The sequence below is a fragment of the Arachis stenosperma genome, chromosome 6 (genome assembly GCF_014773155.1).
Source record: "Arachis stenosperma cultivar V10309 chromosome 6, arast.V10309.gnm1.PFL2, whole genome shotgun sequence".
Classification (NCBI taxonomy): domain Eukaryota; kingdom Viridiplantae; phylum Streptophyta; class Magnoliopsida; order Fabales; family Fabaceae; genus Arachis; species Arachis stenosperma.
Window position 1 is genome coordinate 142,148,522 of NC_080382.1, and position 18,132 is coordinate 142,166,653.

At 30.3% G+C, this 18,132-nt stretch overlaps 3 protein-coding genes across 3 annotated transcripts; 1 reads left to right on the forward strand and 2 right to left on the reverse strand.

The window, feature by feature from the left end:
- Positions 1-989: 989 nt before the first annotated feature.
- LOC130934872 (E3 ubiquitin-protein ligase RHA2B-like) lies at positions 990-1,592 on the reverse strand. Its single transcript, XM_057864397.1, has one exon. The coding sequence runs from the start codon at positions 1,590-1,592 to the stop codon at positions 990-992; it is 603 nt and encodes a 200-aa protein (XP_057720380.1).
- Positions 1,593-3,599: 2,007 nt separating this feature from the next.
- LOC130933226 (translation initiation factor IF-1, chloroplastic) lies at positions 3,600-4,614 on the forward strand. The gene has a single exon (XM_057862774.1). The coding sequence runs from the start codon at positions 3,656-3,658 to the stop codon at positions 4,112-4,114; it is 459 nt and encodes a 152-aa protein (XP_057718757.1). The 5' UTR covers positions 3,600-3,655; the 3' UTR covers positions 4,115-4,614.
- A 334-nt stretch (positions 4,615-4,948) lies between these two features.
- Positions 4,949-11,328, reverse strand: LOC130933223 (cytochrome P450 711A1). The gene is made up of 5 exons (XM_057862771.1): positions 11,069-11,328; positions 7,642-7,794; positions 5,764-6,562; positions 5,465-5,560; positions 4,949-5,378 (listed from the first exon to the last, which is right to left on the reverse strand). Exons 1-5 carry the CDS (start codon positions 11,305-11,307, stop codon positions 5,046-5,048), a joined length of 1,620 nt encoding a protein of 539 aa, XP_057718754.1. The 5' UTR covers positions 11,308-11,328; the 3' UTR covers positions 4,949-5,045.
- Between the last annotated feature and the right edge of the window lie 6,804 nt (positions 11,329-18,132).

Genomic DNA, 18,132 nt, shown 5'->3' on the forward strand with positions numbered 1-18,132 from the left:
GCTTGAGTCAAGGTTAGCCGGAAAAGAATGAATGTTATTTCATCGATTTGGCGAATTGGCGAATTTAGGGTTAAGGGTTGTATACTGTATAATGATCTAACAGTGTTGCTTTCATCAGAAGGCATGAATGTTTTTAGGATCATTCCTTCTGGTTTCAAATCTTTTGGATTGATTTAGACACCACCTTGTAAAAACTATTAAATGTACTTTTAAGGATTGTATATGAGAGTGCTGGTGACAATGACATAACACATTTTATTTTATTTTTGATACAACACAGAATTTGTTTTATTTTTGCATGAAAATGAATTTGTAATGCACAACAATAATGATATAATATAATTATTTGTGTGCACTGGTGAAGTAGTGATACTTGCATGTAAACAATAGCAACATGCCCAGAAACTATATTAAAGCTTAGTTAGCTTTTAACGTATAAGAATAATTAATATCTTTATATATATATGCCCAGGTTAATGATTTTGAGTTGCAATAAATCTGGAGAAACAATATAGATTTTGGATGTTATTTTTTCTGAATGTACAAATCTTTGGTTAGTTTATTCTTCTTGTCCCATTAGTAAGATCAATTGAGTTAACATTCTTGTTTTGATTAAGGATTGTTATGTTAGAAAAGAAAAAAAAAAGGTGCAAAAAGACAAGGAGGCGATTGATAATTATCTTCAAAAACACTCAAGTTTAATAAAATTCAGAATAACATAATAAATTAACCAATTCTTATTGTTTGTGTAAAGTTAATTTACAGACACTGCTTTAACAAAACAACTATTAGAATTATGATAATACTTTTAAAATTACTATTTATTCACATTTTTTTAAACAATTAGGATAATAATGCTACATAATTAAAACAAATTAAAGAACCCTAAGGAACACAAAAAAAGAAAGGTTCCTTGAAGTTGTAGTGGTAAGCCTGGTAATTAAGTGGAATATAGCATGGTGAAGATGAACCTTTTCATCATCTATCTCTCAAGTTTGAAATATGATGCTGCGGCACAATGGGCAAGAATATGGCGATTGACAGTTGGCACAGCGTTGGAGCCAGCGGAGCAAGCAGCGATCATGAAAAACATGCCAGCAATTTGTACGAACAATTTCTACGCTTGAATCTTCATTACCATGGTCAAACTTCTCCAAGCAAATGGCGCATTCATCATCATCATCTTGCTCATCAGAATCTTGAACAACATTGTAGGAGGTAACATGAAGGTTCACAACAATCTCCCGCGTGTTGGAGTCACACCTTCTTGCAGTTTCGACTATGACAGGTAAAATTTGGTCAAATAGCTCAGGGGACACAGATAGTGAAGAAAATATTTGATGTAATAAGATTGTGTCTTCTCTGCTGAGGTCTGTGAGTGGAGTACCACTACATAGGATGTCTGAAGGAACCAAGATTGCTTCCCTGGCTGTACTTGTGGTACAAGAAGACTGAACCTCAGCAGCTGGGATTGAGCTTTCAATAATTTGGATCAATTTTTTGGTGCAATTGAAGATGATGGAAAAACAATCACCGAAATAAAACTCTTCTTCAATGGGAGTGATTTGCAAAGAAGAAGAGGGAAATTCCATGGAAAGGTATTATAAGAAGTTATTGGGGAATTTTCTACTAGACCTTTAAAGAATCTCCTTAACAACTTAGATGAGAGGAAGAGGAATAAAAATTAAGAGAGACTGACACACAGAATTACTTTAGTATTGAATCTTTCAATTTTCTTCATGCAACAAGTAACTCACCTCACTTAATCACACTCAAATTTTATTCATTAAAATTATGTAAATTGTCTCACCAAAAGTGTTTAAATAAGATCCTAACAAACTAACTAAAAGATAAGATAAGATAAAATAACTTAATTCAAATTTTTTAAAGATAAGATAATTACCATAATTATATATTAAATACTAAAGATAAGATAACTAAATTGAAACTTGATTTAAATTTTATTTATTTTAGGATAAATTACATTTATTTAGTGTAAATTAAATTTAATTAATTTGATTTATATTGAGTTACAAAATGAGAAAATCATATAACACAATTTAATTTAAGACATCTACTTAATATTAATTCTCAATCTATTTATTCATATAATTTATCCAAAAATAAAAGTTTTCTTATATGAATATGAATTCAGATTTTTCGTGTTGAATAGTTAAAATAGGTGTCCAAAATTAATTATATGTAAAAAATTAAAAATGAAAAAAAAATTTTGATTTTAGATCAATAAAATTAAATGTACAAAATAATTCTTAGCTAATGATTCTTTTCATTTATTTACTTTCTTTTTCATTTATAAATCTACTAGTAAATACTAAATAGTAATACTTTTTTACTATAAATTTGATGGTGAATCCTTCAATACTATAAAAAATTTAGATGTGTAGTATTATTTTATATTATATTGTGGTCAATTATATTTGTGTAGCATTGTTGTACTTTTTTTTGAAAGTAACTGAATTTTGAACTCCTTACCAAAAGTAATACAATCGTTGTACTAACTAACATGAGTTGCATAGTGGTTTTAATTAAAAAAGAAAATTAGTTTTATTTTTAAAATTATTGAACAACTAAATTTAGAATATTTTTTAACTATGTAATAAATTACATCAAATCATAAGGATTTTTTCTAATTTTAGTAATCGGCACTACATTAACTCCTAAATTCAAGCAACAAAATTCGGGTAATTTTTTGTTCAAGAAACCTTAAGAGAAAAAAATTAGGCACTTGATTATTTCACCAAAATTCCTTTTTTTTTTTTTTTCCATAGGATTTCCCAGGCACCCTTCTCTCGTAGTTCCTAGTGCATTGTTATAGGAACAAAAAATTGTAACCACAAGAATATTAACATATGCATAGGAAAAAGTAAAACACATTATAGTGATAGTGGTATTAAAATTGCATAGACCCCCTTCCATTTTTTTTTTTTTTTTAGGTGATGAGAAGAAGCGTCCCTGCTGATAACATTTCATTGACAAAACCATTTGCATATTTTTCCTTTTACTTTTTAGGTTTGATTGCAACCATGGCTATAGTCACAACTCTATGTAGTGTTAGATTTAGAAGAAAAAAAGCATCCAAAGAATCTCAGATTCCAACTGGCACAAGTCCTTTGATGAATGCAACTTCTCCGGATCGAATCACGGAAACCGGGTCGGGCGTGCTGTCACCGGATCGGCCTCAAATATCAAACTTCACAGTAAAAACAAATAACAAGGATAATAACTTGTTGGAGAAGGAAGAAACTAAAGAGTCAAAATCATTTCACATGAAAAATGCAATTTCTAAAAGACTATCTTTTAACGTGAGTTTAAAGTTACCAAAGAGTTTGTCTGTAGCAAAAAATTATGATGGCAATGACAATGGAAAGAAAACAGATGATCTAAAAAAAGATGATGCTGTTTGGATGAAAACAATTATATTAGGAGAAAAATGTAATCCGGATGAAGAAGAAGAAGAAATCATATATGAAGAAGGAAAAGGGAGAAGAATGTCATTCTCAGCATATCACCCTAGAATGTCACTCTCAAATTGACAATAATACCCTTTCTCACCAATAATATTAACATATATATAGAAAAAGAAAAGCTTATCCCTTGAAAAAGAAAAGAATTTGATTCTCCCAAAATCAGAGAAATGTTAACCTCATCACCATCATCATCCTCATCCTCTTGCTTCTCACTGAACACCACCCCAATCCTCCGTCACCACCACCATCATACCCTCACACTCTCTCTTCTCCCTTCACCTGTCACTCTCACCCTCCACCACCGCATAACTCCCTCCTTCCTCCGCCCATCCCCGCTTCCGCCGGCGCCGGCAACCCTCCTCGTGCCGCATGCTAAGCCCCCTACGGCCGACAAGTCCGGCGAGCAGAAGTGGGTCCACGAGGGCCTCATCACCGAGTCCCTCCCCAACGGCATGTTCCGCGTTCGTCTCGACAACCAGGACCTCATTCTCGGATATGTTTCTGGGAAAATCCGAAAGAATTTCGTCAGAATATTGCCCGGGGATCGCGTCAAGGTTGAGGTCAGTCGCTATGATTCTTCCAAGGGACGTATTGTTTATAGGCTTCGTAGTAGTAGTTCGTCTTAGTATTAACATGGACATCAACTGTTTGTGAAAATGTCTCAATGCACCCCAAATTGGGTTCTTAGCTTTTTGTGTGATTTCGTAACATAAGGATGGATTTGTTATTGTTTATCTGATTTATGCTGAATTAGAAAGAATATACTTTGAGCATATGGTTGTTGTATAAATAGTGATTCATCTTTGATTTGGTTCCATATATTTTAGTTTTTGTTAAAATAGTGTTGTAGTTTTTGAAACACCCGCACATGGCATTATGGTAGTTTAAGGTAGTACTTCTTAACATAGATGTTTGATTGAAACCTGAATTTTTGGCAACTAGAAAATTGTATGTGGCTCCATTTTTGTCAAGAAGTAAACACAGATAAGCTATAAACATTGAAACCATGAAAAATAGAAGTGGTCTTCTGCTGTTGACTTGGACTTGCTGAATTTGAGGTGTGGATAATAGAACTATAATCAGTGTCCATGGATTGTAGAAGTATAGCCTTTGGCATAGGTTTAAGAATGTTCCACATAATTTTCGATGATGCAATTTCTAATTGGTGGGACGCTGTAACATTTTCGGCCCAAGACCATGAATTGGAAAATTTGAATTTGGTGGGACATTGGTGGATTGTGGCACACTAAGGGAGATGCCTGTTGAGTTAAGGAAGAAGGTAATGTTATTACAGTCATAAAGTTGAAAGGAGATGGTGGGGATGATAAGGTTGTTATTCTTGTCAACATCTGAGCCACCTTCTTATAAATACTTCAATTCTCTGTGATAGGAATTCAATTCTTTCTTGTGGGTTTAAATCGTATGATCTACATACTCTATTTTGAAAACACACATTTTCATTTAACAATATTAATTATTTCTATAATATTTCTTAAAGCTATAGCATCACAATACAATTTGTATGGTCTAATTAAACTTTACGTAGGTCACTCTAGCTTAATTTGTTCTGTTTATGACTCTAAGCTTGACACCATGCTTGAAATTGAGAACTATACCATATTCTAGTTCTAAAGGCTTTTCCATGTTAGGTGAATGGCGAAACAAATATTTCCTATACAAATGAATTAGAGAAAGCTTGATCTCTTGTAGGGAAAATTTTTTGCCAATACAGGCACGAGGACCAATTCCAAATGGTATAAATGCATAAGGGTGCCTTTGTTTCATCTCATCACATTTAGGGTCAAATCTCTCTGGTTTGAACTTCTCTGGCTCTGGAAATTGTTTTGGGTCTTTTGCTAGAACTCCAAGTGCTAGCCACACCCATGTTCCCTGCTCATAAAATAAACTACATTAGTATATGCCTCCATCAAGAATTTAACCCAATATTTGGCATTGGACAAAGATGTAATTATTACCTTTGGAAGGAGATAACCTCCTATCTCTACTTCAGTTGATGTTTCTCTTGCAACTAATGGGGAGACAGTGTAAACCCTCATGGCCTCTTGAATAACCTGAAATAATTAAATACACCATAAAATATTTGCTTGGTCAATGAAAGTTAGTTTGCGAACTTAATTACCTGAAGCTTAATAAAGCTACAAAATATGAATACAACCAAGATGGTATCAGAGGTATGGTTGGTGTTACATAGTTAGCAGTTAGTACAAGACATATATAGTTGATCAACATCAATCATCATCAAGTTTTAACTTACCTGATGAAGATAAGGAAAACTATCTTGAAGATCTTGGGCAGTCGGTATCTGATCAGGCGGACCGAAGCCATCGATCTCTTGAATCAACTTGCTCTCAACTTCAGGATGGCCAGCAACCAAATAAACAACAGAGGACAGTGTAAAAGAAGTGGTAGCTGACCCTGCAAGCAAATGTTCGTAAGTAACAGCACTAATATAATCATGTGTGAACACATCCTCAGACACATTTCTTGATTCCCTTGCATTCAAAATAAGTGACAAGAAATTCTTGCAACTCCTGTTACTTTCTTCCATCCTCATTTTCACAATCTCGTCGAGTCGGCGGCTCAATTTCCTGTTGGTATTCTCTATTTTCTGATCCATGGTACCCGGAATCAGCTTCAAGATCCACCGAAACGGTTCTTGAAGCAATGGTACAATTAATCCTAGTATGATAGAAAATGAACCGGATAGGTCCATTTTCAGTTGTGTAGTGGAATAAATGTGTTGATTAACGAAATCAGAAACTTCCTTGTTAACATTAACATTATTATTGTTCTTGATTGATAAATCACAATTAGATGAATAATTGGGATTTGACAGTCCAAAGTTGACACCAAATGCAGCATCACCAATTACATCGGTTGCAAGCCTAAGTGAGAGATTGGAGAATGTTATGTCTTCATTAGTATTTGTGATGTGATGTAGATTTTGTGTTGCTGATTCTATGAATGATTGCATTCTTGGCACTAAGCTGGCCAAGTGTGATGGTTGGTACATTGAGATTATGGTGTTTCTCATGGTTGACCAACGTTGACCCCTGCAATTGCAAATATTACTAGATTCATTTTTGGATTTAATTTATTTTCCATTTGCTAACAAAGTGAAATAATTTTACACTCAACCAATAAGAATTAAAAAAAGGCCTTAAATCATTTAAAATAATTACCCAGGTGCACTTACAAAGATTTCTGCTAGATTATGATTAATAAATTTGACGCGTCTTATCTTTTTATGGCTAAATGCAAAAATGATATTGAAGGTAAAAACATATATCGGTATGAGTTGACCCTAGTGTGAAAGGCAAAAATCCTCCTAATACTTTAATGTTTTTAAAAAAATCTATCATACTCAAATTTGAGGTGTTATATAAGAAAAAAAAATATCATGCTTATTGCATGTTTGAATTCCATTTGCACCATCAAAAACAAAAATAAACTATGGGTAAAGAGGAAAAACATTCATGCTATATCTAGGTAAAAAAGACACAATCTTAGAAGAGTAAAATCTCAACCCAACTCTTAATTATTGTTCAAAATGATAACTTATTCTTTATTGATTGAATAATTAATTACTATTAAAATTTTATTTTCAGAATATGTGAACCTTACTATTTAGGTGCATAGTATCAAAATGTAACATAAAACAGTTAAAAAATATTTACAAATGTTATCTTAAATTTGTAAATAAATGAATATAAACAAACTATTTTTTTTTAACACAAGATAAATGTACTATGTTATGTAACTTTTTTTAATAAGGATATTTACTATTGTAATAAACTACTAATACTAAAAGGGAAAAGTGAAAGGGAATGTGATAATAATTTCTTATATAATCCTGATTTCTTGTTTGAATAATGACACTATAAAAATTTCTATCCACTTTTGTCCTTTTCCCCTCTAAAATGCTATCCATTGTACACACACCTTATATGATTTTTGCAAAGTACATTCCATAATCCATATTTTATTGTGGACATGACAATTAAGTGGGGACACAGGATTTTCTGAAGATTTCTAAGTTTACCTATAAGTAAGTACTATATATTATAATAGATATAATTAATTATATATGAATAAATAAACAAATAAAAATTATAAAAACATTTGTATATACCTGGTGAAGAAGAGACCTTTTTGGTGAAGTGGGGAAGCAGAAATAGGAGAAGGAATGCTTCTATTTGAAATTTGTTTGAACTTTCTTATTCCAACTTCAGTACAAAGTTCTGCTTCTGCTATTATTATTAGTGGCTGTCTTCCCATATGAAATCTGTTCTAATAAATAAATATTATTAATTAATAGCATCATCAACACTAACAATTAATAAAATTAAAATCATGTAAGAAGGAAACAAACAAAAAGATAACAAAAAAATAGTTATTTTAATCCTCACATAATTTTTCCTGCTGAAAGAATTTGTTTGGATATTTTTAGAGATTTTTATCAGAAGTGATAAAATAAAATAAATAAAAAAATTAAAACAAATTACATGCCACTTTAACCAACAATATCATATTAATGCATACAAAAAGCAAAATGGTCATATAAATGAATATAATAGAATTTGAACCTTTTGTATATTGAATTGCTAAGAATGAAAGGAAAGTAGTTGATCATGAAAGGGGAAATAAATTATAAATTTAGTGCTTGAATTAACATTAACAAATTAATTTCTAAAAATATGACATTACATTATTGATTTATATTCATATTTCTCTATATCTTTTTTTCCTCATCTTAAATTATATCTATAAATATCTCTTTTATGGTAAAAATAAAAAGATAATAATCTAAAATTATCTTATTTAATTTAATTTTATAAATTTATATATATAATATATATAATTATATATTCATTATATTTAAATATTTTTTGCTTCTTAAACATATGATATTAGTAATTCATACATCTTAAATTTAAAACATTATTGTATTAACCTTTTTTATTTTTTTACTTTTCTTTTGTTTTGGTGCACAATATATGTGTTTTTTTTTTCTTTACTTTCTAACTTAGTATCCCACTATCAAAAAGAGAAGGATTTTCCATACATACATACAATGATTAAGATCCTACTCGGTAAGTCAGCCAAGCCAATTGTTTGTCCTTTTTTCCCTTTTAATTATATCCGGTGCATTTTCAATTTCAACAGAACAACCGTGCTTTAGAAATTAGAATAGAAAATAACAAGCGTAAAATATTGTTTTTATTTTTAACATTTAAATTATCTTATTTATTTGTATCTTTAATATTTATAAAAATAATTTAATATTATTCTATCATCAATTATATTAATAAATTAAATTATATTTTTTAATTATTTTTATTTAGATGTATTTATTTTTAATTAGATCTTATTTAAATGTGCTTGAGTTTAATATTGTATTTATTATTTGTATTTATATTTAATTATATTTCTAAAAAAAGTGAATTATATAAATATTGTAGAAATTAGTTTCAATTTTTGATGAGTTATTATCTAAAATGAATCATCGGTTCTGTTTTAGATATTTGTATTCTAATTTCAAAAAGAAATTTTTAGAATTCTTACTAAAACTCATGATGTGTAATTAACAGCAGCGTTGAATCACTTTTATAAACGTTAGAAATACAAATAAGATATTTTAAACGTTAGAAATACAAATGAGACTTACTCCAAACGTTGGGATAAAAATAATATTTTACTCAAATAACAATTATTACTGTTAGATATATATTAAAATTAGTCACTAAAATTAATCATCAATATAAATATATAAAATATATTAAAATTAAATTAAATTACACATATATTTATATATAAATATATAATAATTAATTTTAATAATTAATTTTAATATATAAATAATATTTTTATATTACTTATTAGTCAATGACAATGATATCAACAAACTTCAAAACGTTAATTACTTCTATAGTCTATAGAAGCCAAGGCAAATTTTATTAGTACATACATAGCTACATATATATCATAATAATTAAATTTAGATTAATATTTTAATGACGGACGGTAATGCTTCCATTCATTTTAGGTTATTATCGTATGAAAATAATTAATTAACGGCTAGTTACACATAGCTTATTGAGATTTAATAAAATTTAATTTTGCTCGACTTTCTAAGATTTAAGTCATAATAAATTAATATCTTTTATATATTTAAAAACCATAACAATAAAATATTATTATAAATACAATATTAAAGTCTTCTGATAATTAAATTCTTGTAAAAAAACTTCCTCTAATAAATTAATAAAGTGAAATCACAATAAACTTAACTAAACCGAAATGTTATGAAATTATTTTTAAAAGATTAAATTAATAAAAAAGAATACATAAATATTTATATTTTTAACATATTTTTGTAATTTCTTATGTAAAAGGTTTTTTAGTTACAAAAATTTTGATATTATGTTATAAAAATATTATTTATCAAAAACCTAAGTCGATAAAATAAAATACATAAATAATTATATCTCTAACGTAAAAATTATTATTAGCGAATCATAACAAATAGATACTTTATTTGATTATTTTATTTTTATTTTTTAGATATGCAGATAATTTATATAATTATATATGATTACCCAATGTAACTATTATTTATTTAAATTTATAAATTAAAATCTATTTAATTAATCACTAAAACACTGACCCACCACTATCACCCAACACTTCACAACTCAAAAATAACTAAGTTCGCATATACATCCAAAAGGAATTTGAGGAGTTAGAATATCTTGTATACAAGATCACATATCATATCAACAATATGAACCTTATTGGCTTTTTCCTTAATTATAGAGACTAGAGACATACTAATTATAATGACTATAAAAAAAAAACCGACCTAGAGTAGCACCACCTACAAACTGCTCTTCATTATTGGTTCAAGAGAATGTTATTTAATTTATAAAACTTATTCGGTTCGAGAAAAGAAGATTTGTATACAGCATATATAATAATTTCAACCAGAAATTTAATATCTTATTGTATTTTATCTTTTCTTATTTTTTATGTTTTGTGTGATTATATTAATAGTGTAAGAAAAAGCATATGTTCTATGGACATTTTATTATAAAACTTCAATTCATTCATCATAAAACTCATCTTCTTGTATTAATAGCTTGCCATTTTGTTTTGTGGTGAATAAAGTTTTAGTTTCAGATTTTGCAAATGAGAAAAAATAATGTTGGAAGAACTTGAGAGTAAATTTTGAATATTGGTATTTTATAGGATAAAAAAGGAAAACAAAACATAGTTTAACATTTGATTAATTCGTTTATAAATAGTTTAATCTCCATATTAAACAGAGTACACAAATGTTCATGTCTCTAACATAATTAATGAATCAATTAATTATGAGATATTTTATTTTATTCAGAACTTGGGTCAAAAGTTAAAACTTCAATCCTTTCCTCATCCCTAACCCATCTAAAGCTCTTAGAGAGAGGAAGAACTTCAACTCCAAACAAATTAGATGAAATAGATAAATTTTAGATATTAGTATCTTATGATAAAATAAAACAAAAAAAAAAAAGACTAACCTGTAAATTGGGCCATATTGCTTTGCAAGGACAGAGAAGACATCAGGGCCATACTTAGCCAGCAATGGAAGGTGTCCTACAAGAGGAAGAGATGGTGGGCCTGGAACTCTTCTTAGCCTCCAATAGGGCCCATAAAGGTACCATACAAACCCTACTAGCATGGTGAATAATATTGATGAAACCATAGGTACACTTGGAATAAATGGAAATAACCACCATTCTAATTCCATAGACACCATTTTTGGTTTTATAGATGATGATATGAGTTTTTCATTTGATAAAAGAAAGAAGGGTGCTTATATATATATATAGTATAAGTTGGTCAATTGGTGTTTATAATATTAAGGTAGTAAAATGTGGGGTAGGGCTAAGATGGTATTTTGTCATTTTGTTAATGATTATCAATTAGAATCAGATTCTTTTTTACACTCTGCGTATGTAATCCCATTTATTTATTTTACTATTATTATATTGAATTATGATTATGATACGGTCTTTATTAAAAACTTGTGGGTTTTGTAGGGTGGAGAAGATAATGGAGCATTCTGTATCTTCCTTTTCTATATTTTTTTTTTTGTACAATGTCTTGGTGGTAATGCTTATGTGATTATACATTCACTAAAAAAAATCTATGATGCATACTTGTCGAATGCTCATAAGGTAGCACGAAATAAATATCACAACCAAAAATCAAGTTGAGTTAGTATAATGATTAGTTTATTAGTTCCATTAAGTAAGTGTTGAGAGTTTGAATATCGCTTTGTATATATAGTAATTCATTGGTTAATAACAAATCTTTAAATAGAGTTCTGATCTGCGATGGATTAGCTCTTGACATGCCGGAGTGAAAAATATTGTAAGAAACAAAAAGAACCAAATTAACTAATATTAAAGGAGTAAATCCCCGTAATAGTCGTTGAGATTTGCGTAAATACCTAATGTAATCTTTAAGATCCCAATTTTTTTATAATAGTCTTTCAGATTTCGAACACTTATAGTGGTCCCTGGGCATATTTCTGGTGATGAGTTATCACCAAAGTGTTTATGTGGTGTCGTTTCGCCACGCTGAATGGATTCAACTAAAAGATTCTTCAATTGGATTAGTTTTTCTCTCAACTTTTTCAACCCCAGAACAGAACCCTACAGCAACGCCATTAATGAAGAGACAAAAAAGAAGTTGGAGGGTGGAAGAAGAAGAGACGAGTGAAGTGTTTGTATTGGAGACAAAACTGTTTTCATGCTATATATTATATAAATGGCGAAACAATGCTACATAAGCGCTCCGGTGATAACTCATTACTATAAATATACCTATGGATCACTATAAATGCTTGGAGCTCTATCTAAAAAACTATTATAGAAAAATTAGAATCTTGAGAAATATATTAGGTATTTGTGCGAATTTTAAAAACTATTATAAAAATTTACTCAATATTAAAAATTTGATTATCGTCTTAAATGTGAAAAAAATTTAAAATTTCATACTATTTTGTTTATTTAGTAAAGTACCCACAAGCTAATAACAGATAAATTATTGTATTCAACAGTGAATAATCCGATTATAGAAAATAATATATTGAATTTCTCTGATGATAGATTGATCCCGATTTATATATATATATTTTTTCACATTGTCTTATCAATATACTAAGTATTTTGTTTATAAGAATATTTAGTTATTCAATATCACTAATTCGATCTGAATTTGGATAGTAAAACACTATTTAGCTTCGTGATTTCAACATCAACTTTAAAGTTTTAGAATGATATTTAAATTCTTGTTGAATATTGATACTTTATGCATACTAAGAATTTAATATACAGAAATAATTTGGATTGGCCAAATACCTATTAACTTGCAACAAACTTTTAAATAAAATTTAAAATTATAGTATATATATTAATTTTTTATTTATCGAATTAAAAAATATCTTAGACAACGAAAAAACAATTTAAGAGGCACGACAATTACTTGATTACTTTCCCCGCTAAAATATTAGAATTATATAATGATTACTTCAAAAATCATAAATATATTACAATGGGTCAATGACAAAAATAAAATAAAATAAAATTATAAGGTGTACCACAACATTCATTTCAACGGCAGTCATGGTTTGAGAAATGGGTCAGTCTAAAATCAGCCCAAGCATTTTGGGCACATCTGATGCACCATGTAATTAAGATCATTGGATTATGTTAAAAAAATCCAACGGTTGAGATGATATTAATTTAAAACTTTTTAAAAATTAAATCAAAGGATATAATATGTTTCAAATTTCTAAAAAGACCCCTCCTCTTCCTTAGAGTAAAACGAAACCCTCCCTGTCTCTGTCTGCTAATCTGGGTAAGGCTGACTAAAATGAAACCCTACTCTGTCTCTGTGTGCTAATCTGGAAAACGCTTCCTTGGACGAATGCCGACGGCATCATCCCGGATGCCGGCGTTACCAATGTTAGTGCCAAGAAGGCCATGACACCGATATTATCGAGGACAACGGTGAAGGAGAAGAGCAAGATTACATGGTTTGGGTGACAAGAAGACACGGATGGGGATATAACCATGTGTTACCGTGGTCATTGACGCCCCGTTGGTGGTTTCGAGCTCCTTCTCGAATCTCGTAAGAATTTTTTCAATGCCAATTTCTGAGAAATCACTTGTTAGATCTCGGTAGAACTACACTCAAGATTGTAATTACTATAATTTGAAAAGCAAATTCAACAAAAACAAATTGCAGATTGTACGATAACAATTTTTGTGTGCAAAGATTTAATTCTGGAAATTTTATGCTATATTACTGGAAGAAGGTTTAAAATAAGAATTTATATAGTACTTGCATTCAATTTCTGATTATGTGGATATCAAAGGGGGCTTCATGGGTTGCAATTTTGTTGATTTCTTCATTATGATTCTATTGTTTGTAGAAGACGTTAATTATTTTATTGTGATTTTCCTCCTTTGTGTTAGAATAAATTGTAAATTTCTATGGTTACCTGCCTGCCTTGTTTCAATAGTTAAATCTGAACAGTCAAATATGACAGCAAAACTATTCTGGTCAACTCCTTTGAGCCTTGCCATGAAAATTTGAAAGTTCACTATTTTTGAAATATATCTCCTCTGACCATTATGTCCCAAATGCTTCTTACTATTCAGAGAACTAGAAAAATAATTAAATGCATGAGCATGAAGCTTGGTTCAGTATTCTCTCATTTTGACTTATTGGCTTGTTTTTACTTTTGTGTGGTTTAGGTCTATTAAACTTCTAATTTGGTGAGTCTAAGTTAAGTCCATGACAATAGAGGCATCATAATCAAGAGTGAAATTTTATTCACCAATGGAGATTGGGAGCAGGTGGTCATAATACCTTTTAGCATATTTTTGTTTCATTCTACTAATAAACTTTTAGCACAGCTGGAGCCTGAATTCCAACCACCAATATCAGAAGTGGTTCAAGCCTCAGTACAGTTGGTGCAGCGAGCCAACATGAGCAGGCAAACTACTTTTGGATCTGATCAAGGAGGATCCAATCGAGGGAGTGATGTACCCGCCATACTTTTGGATCTGATCAAGGAGGATCCAATAATATTGTTATTTTATTGAATAATTTCATTTTATTTGAGCTAAAGAGTTCAATTTTGTTATTAGTGAACCTAGATGATTCTTTTTGTTCCATTTTTTATTTTTTATTATATTGAATTGGTTGTTTATAATGTTATGTGTATAGCTGAATTCAATAAATTTGGATACCTTTTTTCTTTGCCCAAGAAACTTACCCTTTTTCCTTGTCAAAATCATATTGGATTTTTTGCAACTTTAAGGTTGATATCTGAAGAATTATTACTTTCATGCATATATATTAATGACATCTTCCAAATTTTTGAGCTATATTCTTCAGGTTTTCATGTGGTTAGTAGCTTTGGTTTAGACGAATCTTTGACAAACATAAAATTTTCTTGTCATGAAATTGTACGTGAAAAGCTTTTGATTATTGCATTTAGCATGGCATAAAGCTTCGGTGGCTGAATTGGAGGTAAAATATTAACCAAAATTTTCTTGATATGGTGTAGGATGTAAGATCAAAACACAAAAAAAAATCATACAAAACTGTATATTATAAGTATAAAAAGAATGGTTAAATTTCTTCATCAATTTTTCATCATTTAGGCTCCACGAAGGATTCAATATAAAGCAATGTTGGAGACTTGCAATATGATTAACTAAAAGTCTAAAATAAATTATTCGTAACAACTTAATGTATAAAAAACTACTTAAAAGCAATTCGGAAAAGAAAATATCAATGATACATCATACTTCATTCAAACTATACCAGCATAAAATCTTATAAAAGAAGACAGCATGGTCAAACAATGACTATATGCCAAACTCTTTCACATGCAATGCCTTACTCTAAACTAAACAACACCACTAAAGCATGAATTCAATTGCAGGCCTATTAATAGAATCGTGAGCCAAATGCAGCAATCTCTTGTACGTAAGAACATCCACGTCTCTCTCAACATTCACATCCAGTGCTTACCTGCATTCAAATAGAAACCATCATAAGATTAAAAAAAATTCAAACATCATAGCCACGCATCCACATTATTCTATAGCCTTCTGAATGATTCCAGCTAGTGATGGGCTTATGCTATACCAACCAATAAAGGATCTTTTCTTGCCTCACAAAGTATGTTCAACATGCCAAAATAAAAACTCTAGCAACAAAAAGGTTCTGTTCTTGCCTTTAGTGTGCGATGTAGCTACTGAGTGCTCCTTTAGGCACTACCAGAAAGCGGCCCTTTTAGGCACAATAGTGTGTATATGATTTTCCCAGAAGAATTTCAAAAGCTTCTATATTTTTTACCGATCCTACTTTCACCCTGCTATTATACACAAATGCAAAATTAGATCTCACTGTAGAAAGATAGCTAGAAAAATGCAAAACTACAAAATAGGAGAGAAAATAAACATATTTAGCATAACCAGTAAAAAGCATTTTTCAATTTTGATCATCAAGTATCGACCCCTTTTTAAATGTCATCTTCACATGAAGTCCTTCTTGCTTTGTTATCCCTATCCCAATATGCAGGCATGTATTTGTCAAGAGATAGCTTCCTACTGAATGATTCAAGTGGCTCTTCTAACAGAGGACCGCTGTAATGGTGCTGCATCTGCAAACTCGTGTCCATGACCATGTCACCGTTCAGTATACGAAGAACCTTGAATAAACAAGCAGAAATAATTTTTGAAACAGTTAGGCACTTAGGCAGAGAACACAACCTCAAATGTCAGAGTTTCTATCCTGTCCTATAAATATTCTGCCCTATTAGAGATCCGACTAGGCGACTACTATGGAAAGAAATCCATAGGAATAATCTAGTTCCAAATTACACATTTGTTCTGCTCCGCCTCATCATCATCATTTGCCCCTAGATTTAAGAAGACGAATGACGCGAAGAGAGAAGAGAGATACTGGGCTGAGGAGATACAAAAAAATATCACAGCCTCTTTCCACCATTTTTTTTAATTGCTTTAAGTTCTTAATTGAAAAATTCTATGCAATTGACAAATCTAGGAACTCATTGATCAAACTCTAAATCAACTTCCAAACACAAATCACACTATTAACTCTACATTGACAAGTAAAAATATGATTTTTCTTTTCATAACATCGAAAAATCAAGTTAGAAATGAAGCACAATGTTGAGAGAGGAAACCTGAATTATAGCTCCAGTTGAACAGAGCAGAGCTTCAGGCGGCGGCAGCGGTGAAGAAAGACGCAGTCACAGTGGCAGAGGATGGAGAAAAATGTGGACTTAGGGTTGAATGGAATGCGCACAAAGAGAAGCAAAAACGAAAGGAATTTGTGGTAAATGTAAAAAAAATAATAATTACTATTCAACCCCATATGACGCATATTTATAAATTATTATTTGTGCACATCAGAAAAGCTCAAAAGAGTTGAGCTTATTATAGACAGACCCTTGAGAAATTATTGTGTCAGCACCCAATTTATAAGAAAACGGCCAATTATATGGTAAAACTTTTCATTTGTTTAATCATGCACTAATGCACTTTATAACTTCCCAATCATTCCAACATCGAACGGTTAACAAAGATTAACTAGAAGAAACAAATAAATAAATAACTTTACAATTTGATAATAATATCTATATGGTTTATTCCCCCGAAATGCTTCATTCTCTTATTATTATATAGCTTTAATCTGTAGTAGAGTGTTCCTTATTTCAATTACCCTCCACCTCTGAAGAAATATCTACAACGTAAGCTAATAATTGCAAATGCAAGCTACGCAAATAAATTTTGAACTAATAAAAAGGAGAAATAGCATCCTGTCTTTAGGGGTGTAATCGGCTCGGTTCGGTTCGGTTTTGGATCGAAAACCAACCGAACCAATCTGATCGGTTCTTCAAAGAGACCAACCATTCGATTGGCTGCAGTTTGAGCAATCGAACCGAACCGAACCGAACCAACAGCGGTTTGGTTCGGTCGGTTTTTTTAGTTTTTTTACACCTACTTATCTAAATTTAAAATGCCATAAAATGAAATTTAAAATCTTCAATAAACTAGAAAAACAAGAGTTTATCACATCCAAATCCAATACAAATTCAACTTAATTAAACATAAAACAAAAACAATTAAAAATGTCTAGCAAATCAACAAGGTTAAAGGGTAAATGTGTAAAAACAAGGTTTTTAAACAATATTTCGGTTCGGTTTGGTTCGATTCGATTTTTACTGAACCAACTGAAAATCGAACCGAACCAATCGGTTTAATTCGAAAAAACCAAAAAACCAATTTTTTCGGTTTTCTTTTCGATTGTTGTAAATTTCGGTTTGATTTTGCGGTAAAATTCGGTCCGGTTCGATAACTTACACCCCTACTGTCTTTTACTATAGCAACTTTTCCATTTATTTTTCTTTATTATTATAGAAGACTAATATAGCCTGACCTAAAGATAATTGAAAACAATGTTAGATTCATTTGTTAGTGTAGCTCACAAATTACAAAATAAGTTTCAGTTTTTCCACCTTGTTATTTAT

Bases quoted from the DNA above. Each gene is read 5' to 3' on its own strand.
- LOC130934872 (XM_057864397.1), bottom strand. From the start codon at position 1,592: ATGGAATTTCCCTCTTCTTCTTTGCAAATCACTCCCATTGAAGAAGAG.
- LOC130933226 (XM_057862774.1), top strand. From the start codon at position 3,656: ATGTTAACCTCATCACCATCATCATCCTCATCCTCTTGCTTCTCACTG.
- LOC130933223 (XM_057862771.1), bottom strand. From the start codon at position 11,307: ATGGTGTCTATGGAATTAGAATGGTGGTTATTTCCATTTATTCCAAGT. The intron at 7,795-11,068 runs GTTAGTCTTTTT...TTATTAGAACAG, and splicing joins CAATATGGCCCAATTTACAG to ATTTCATATGGGAAGACAGC. The intron at 5,561-5,763 runs GTAAGTTAAAAC...TAATTATTTCAG, and splicing joins GTTTTCCTTATCTTCATCAG to GTTATTCAAGAGGCCATGAG.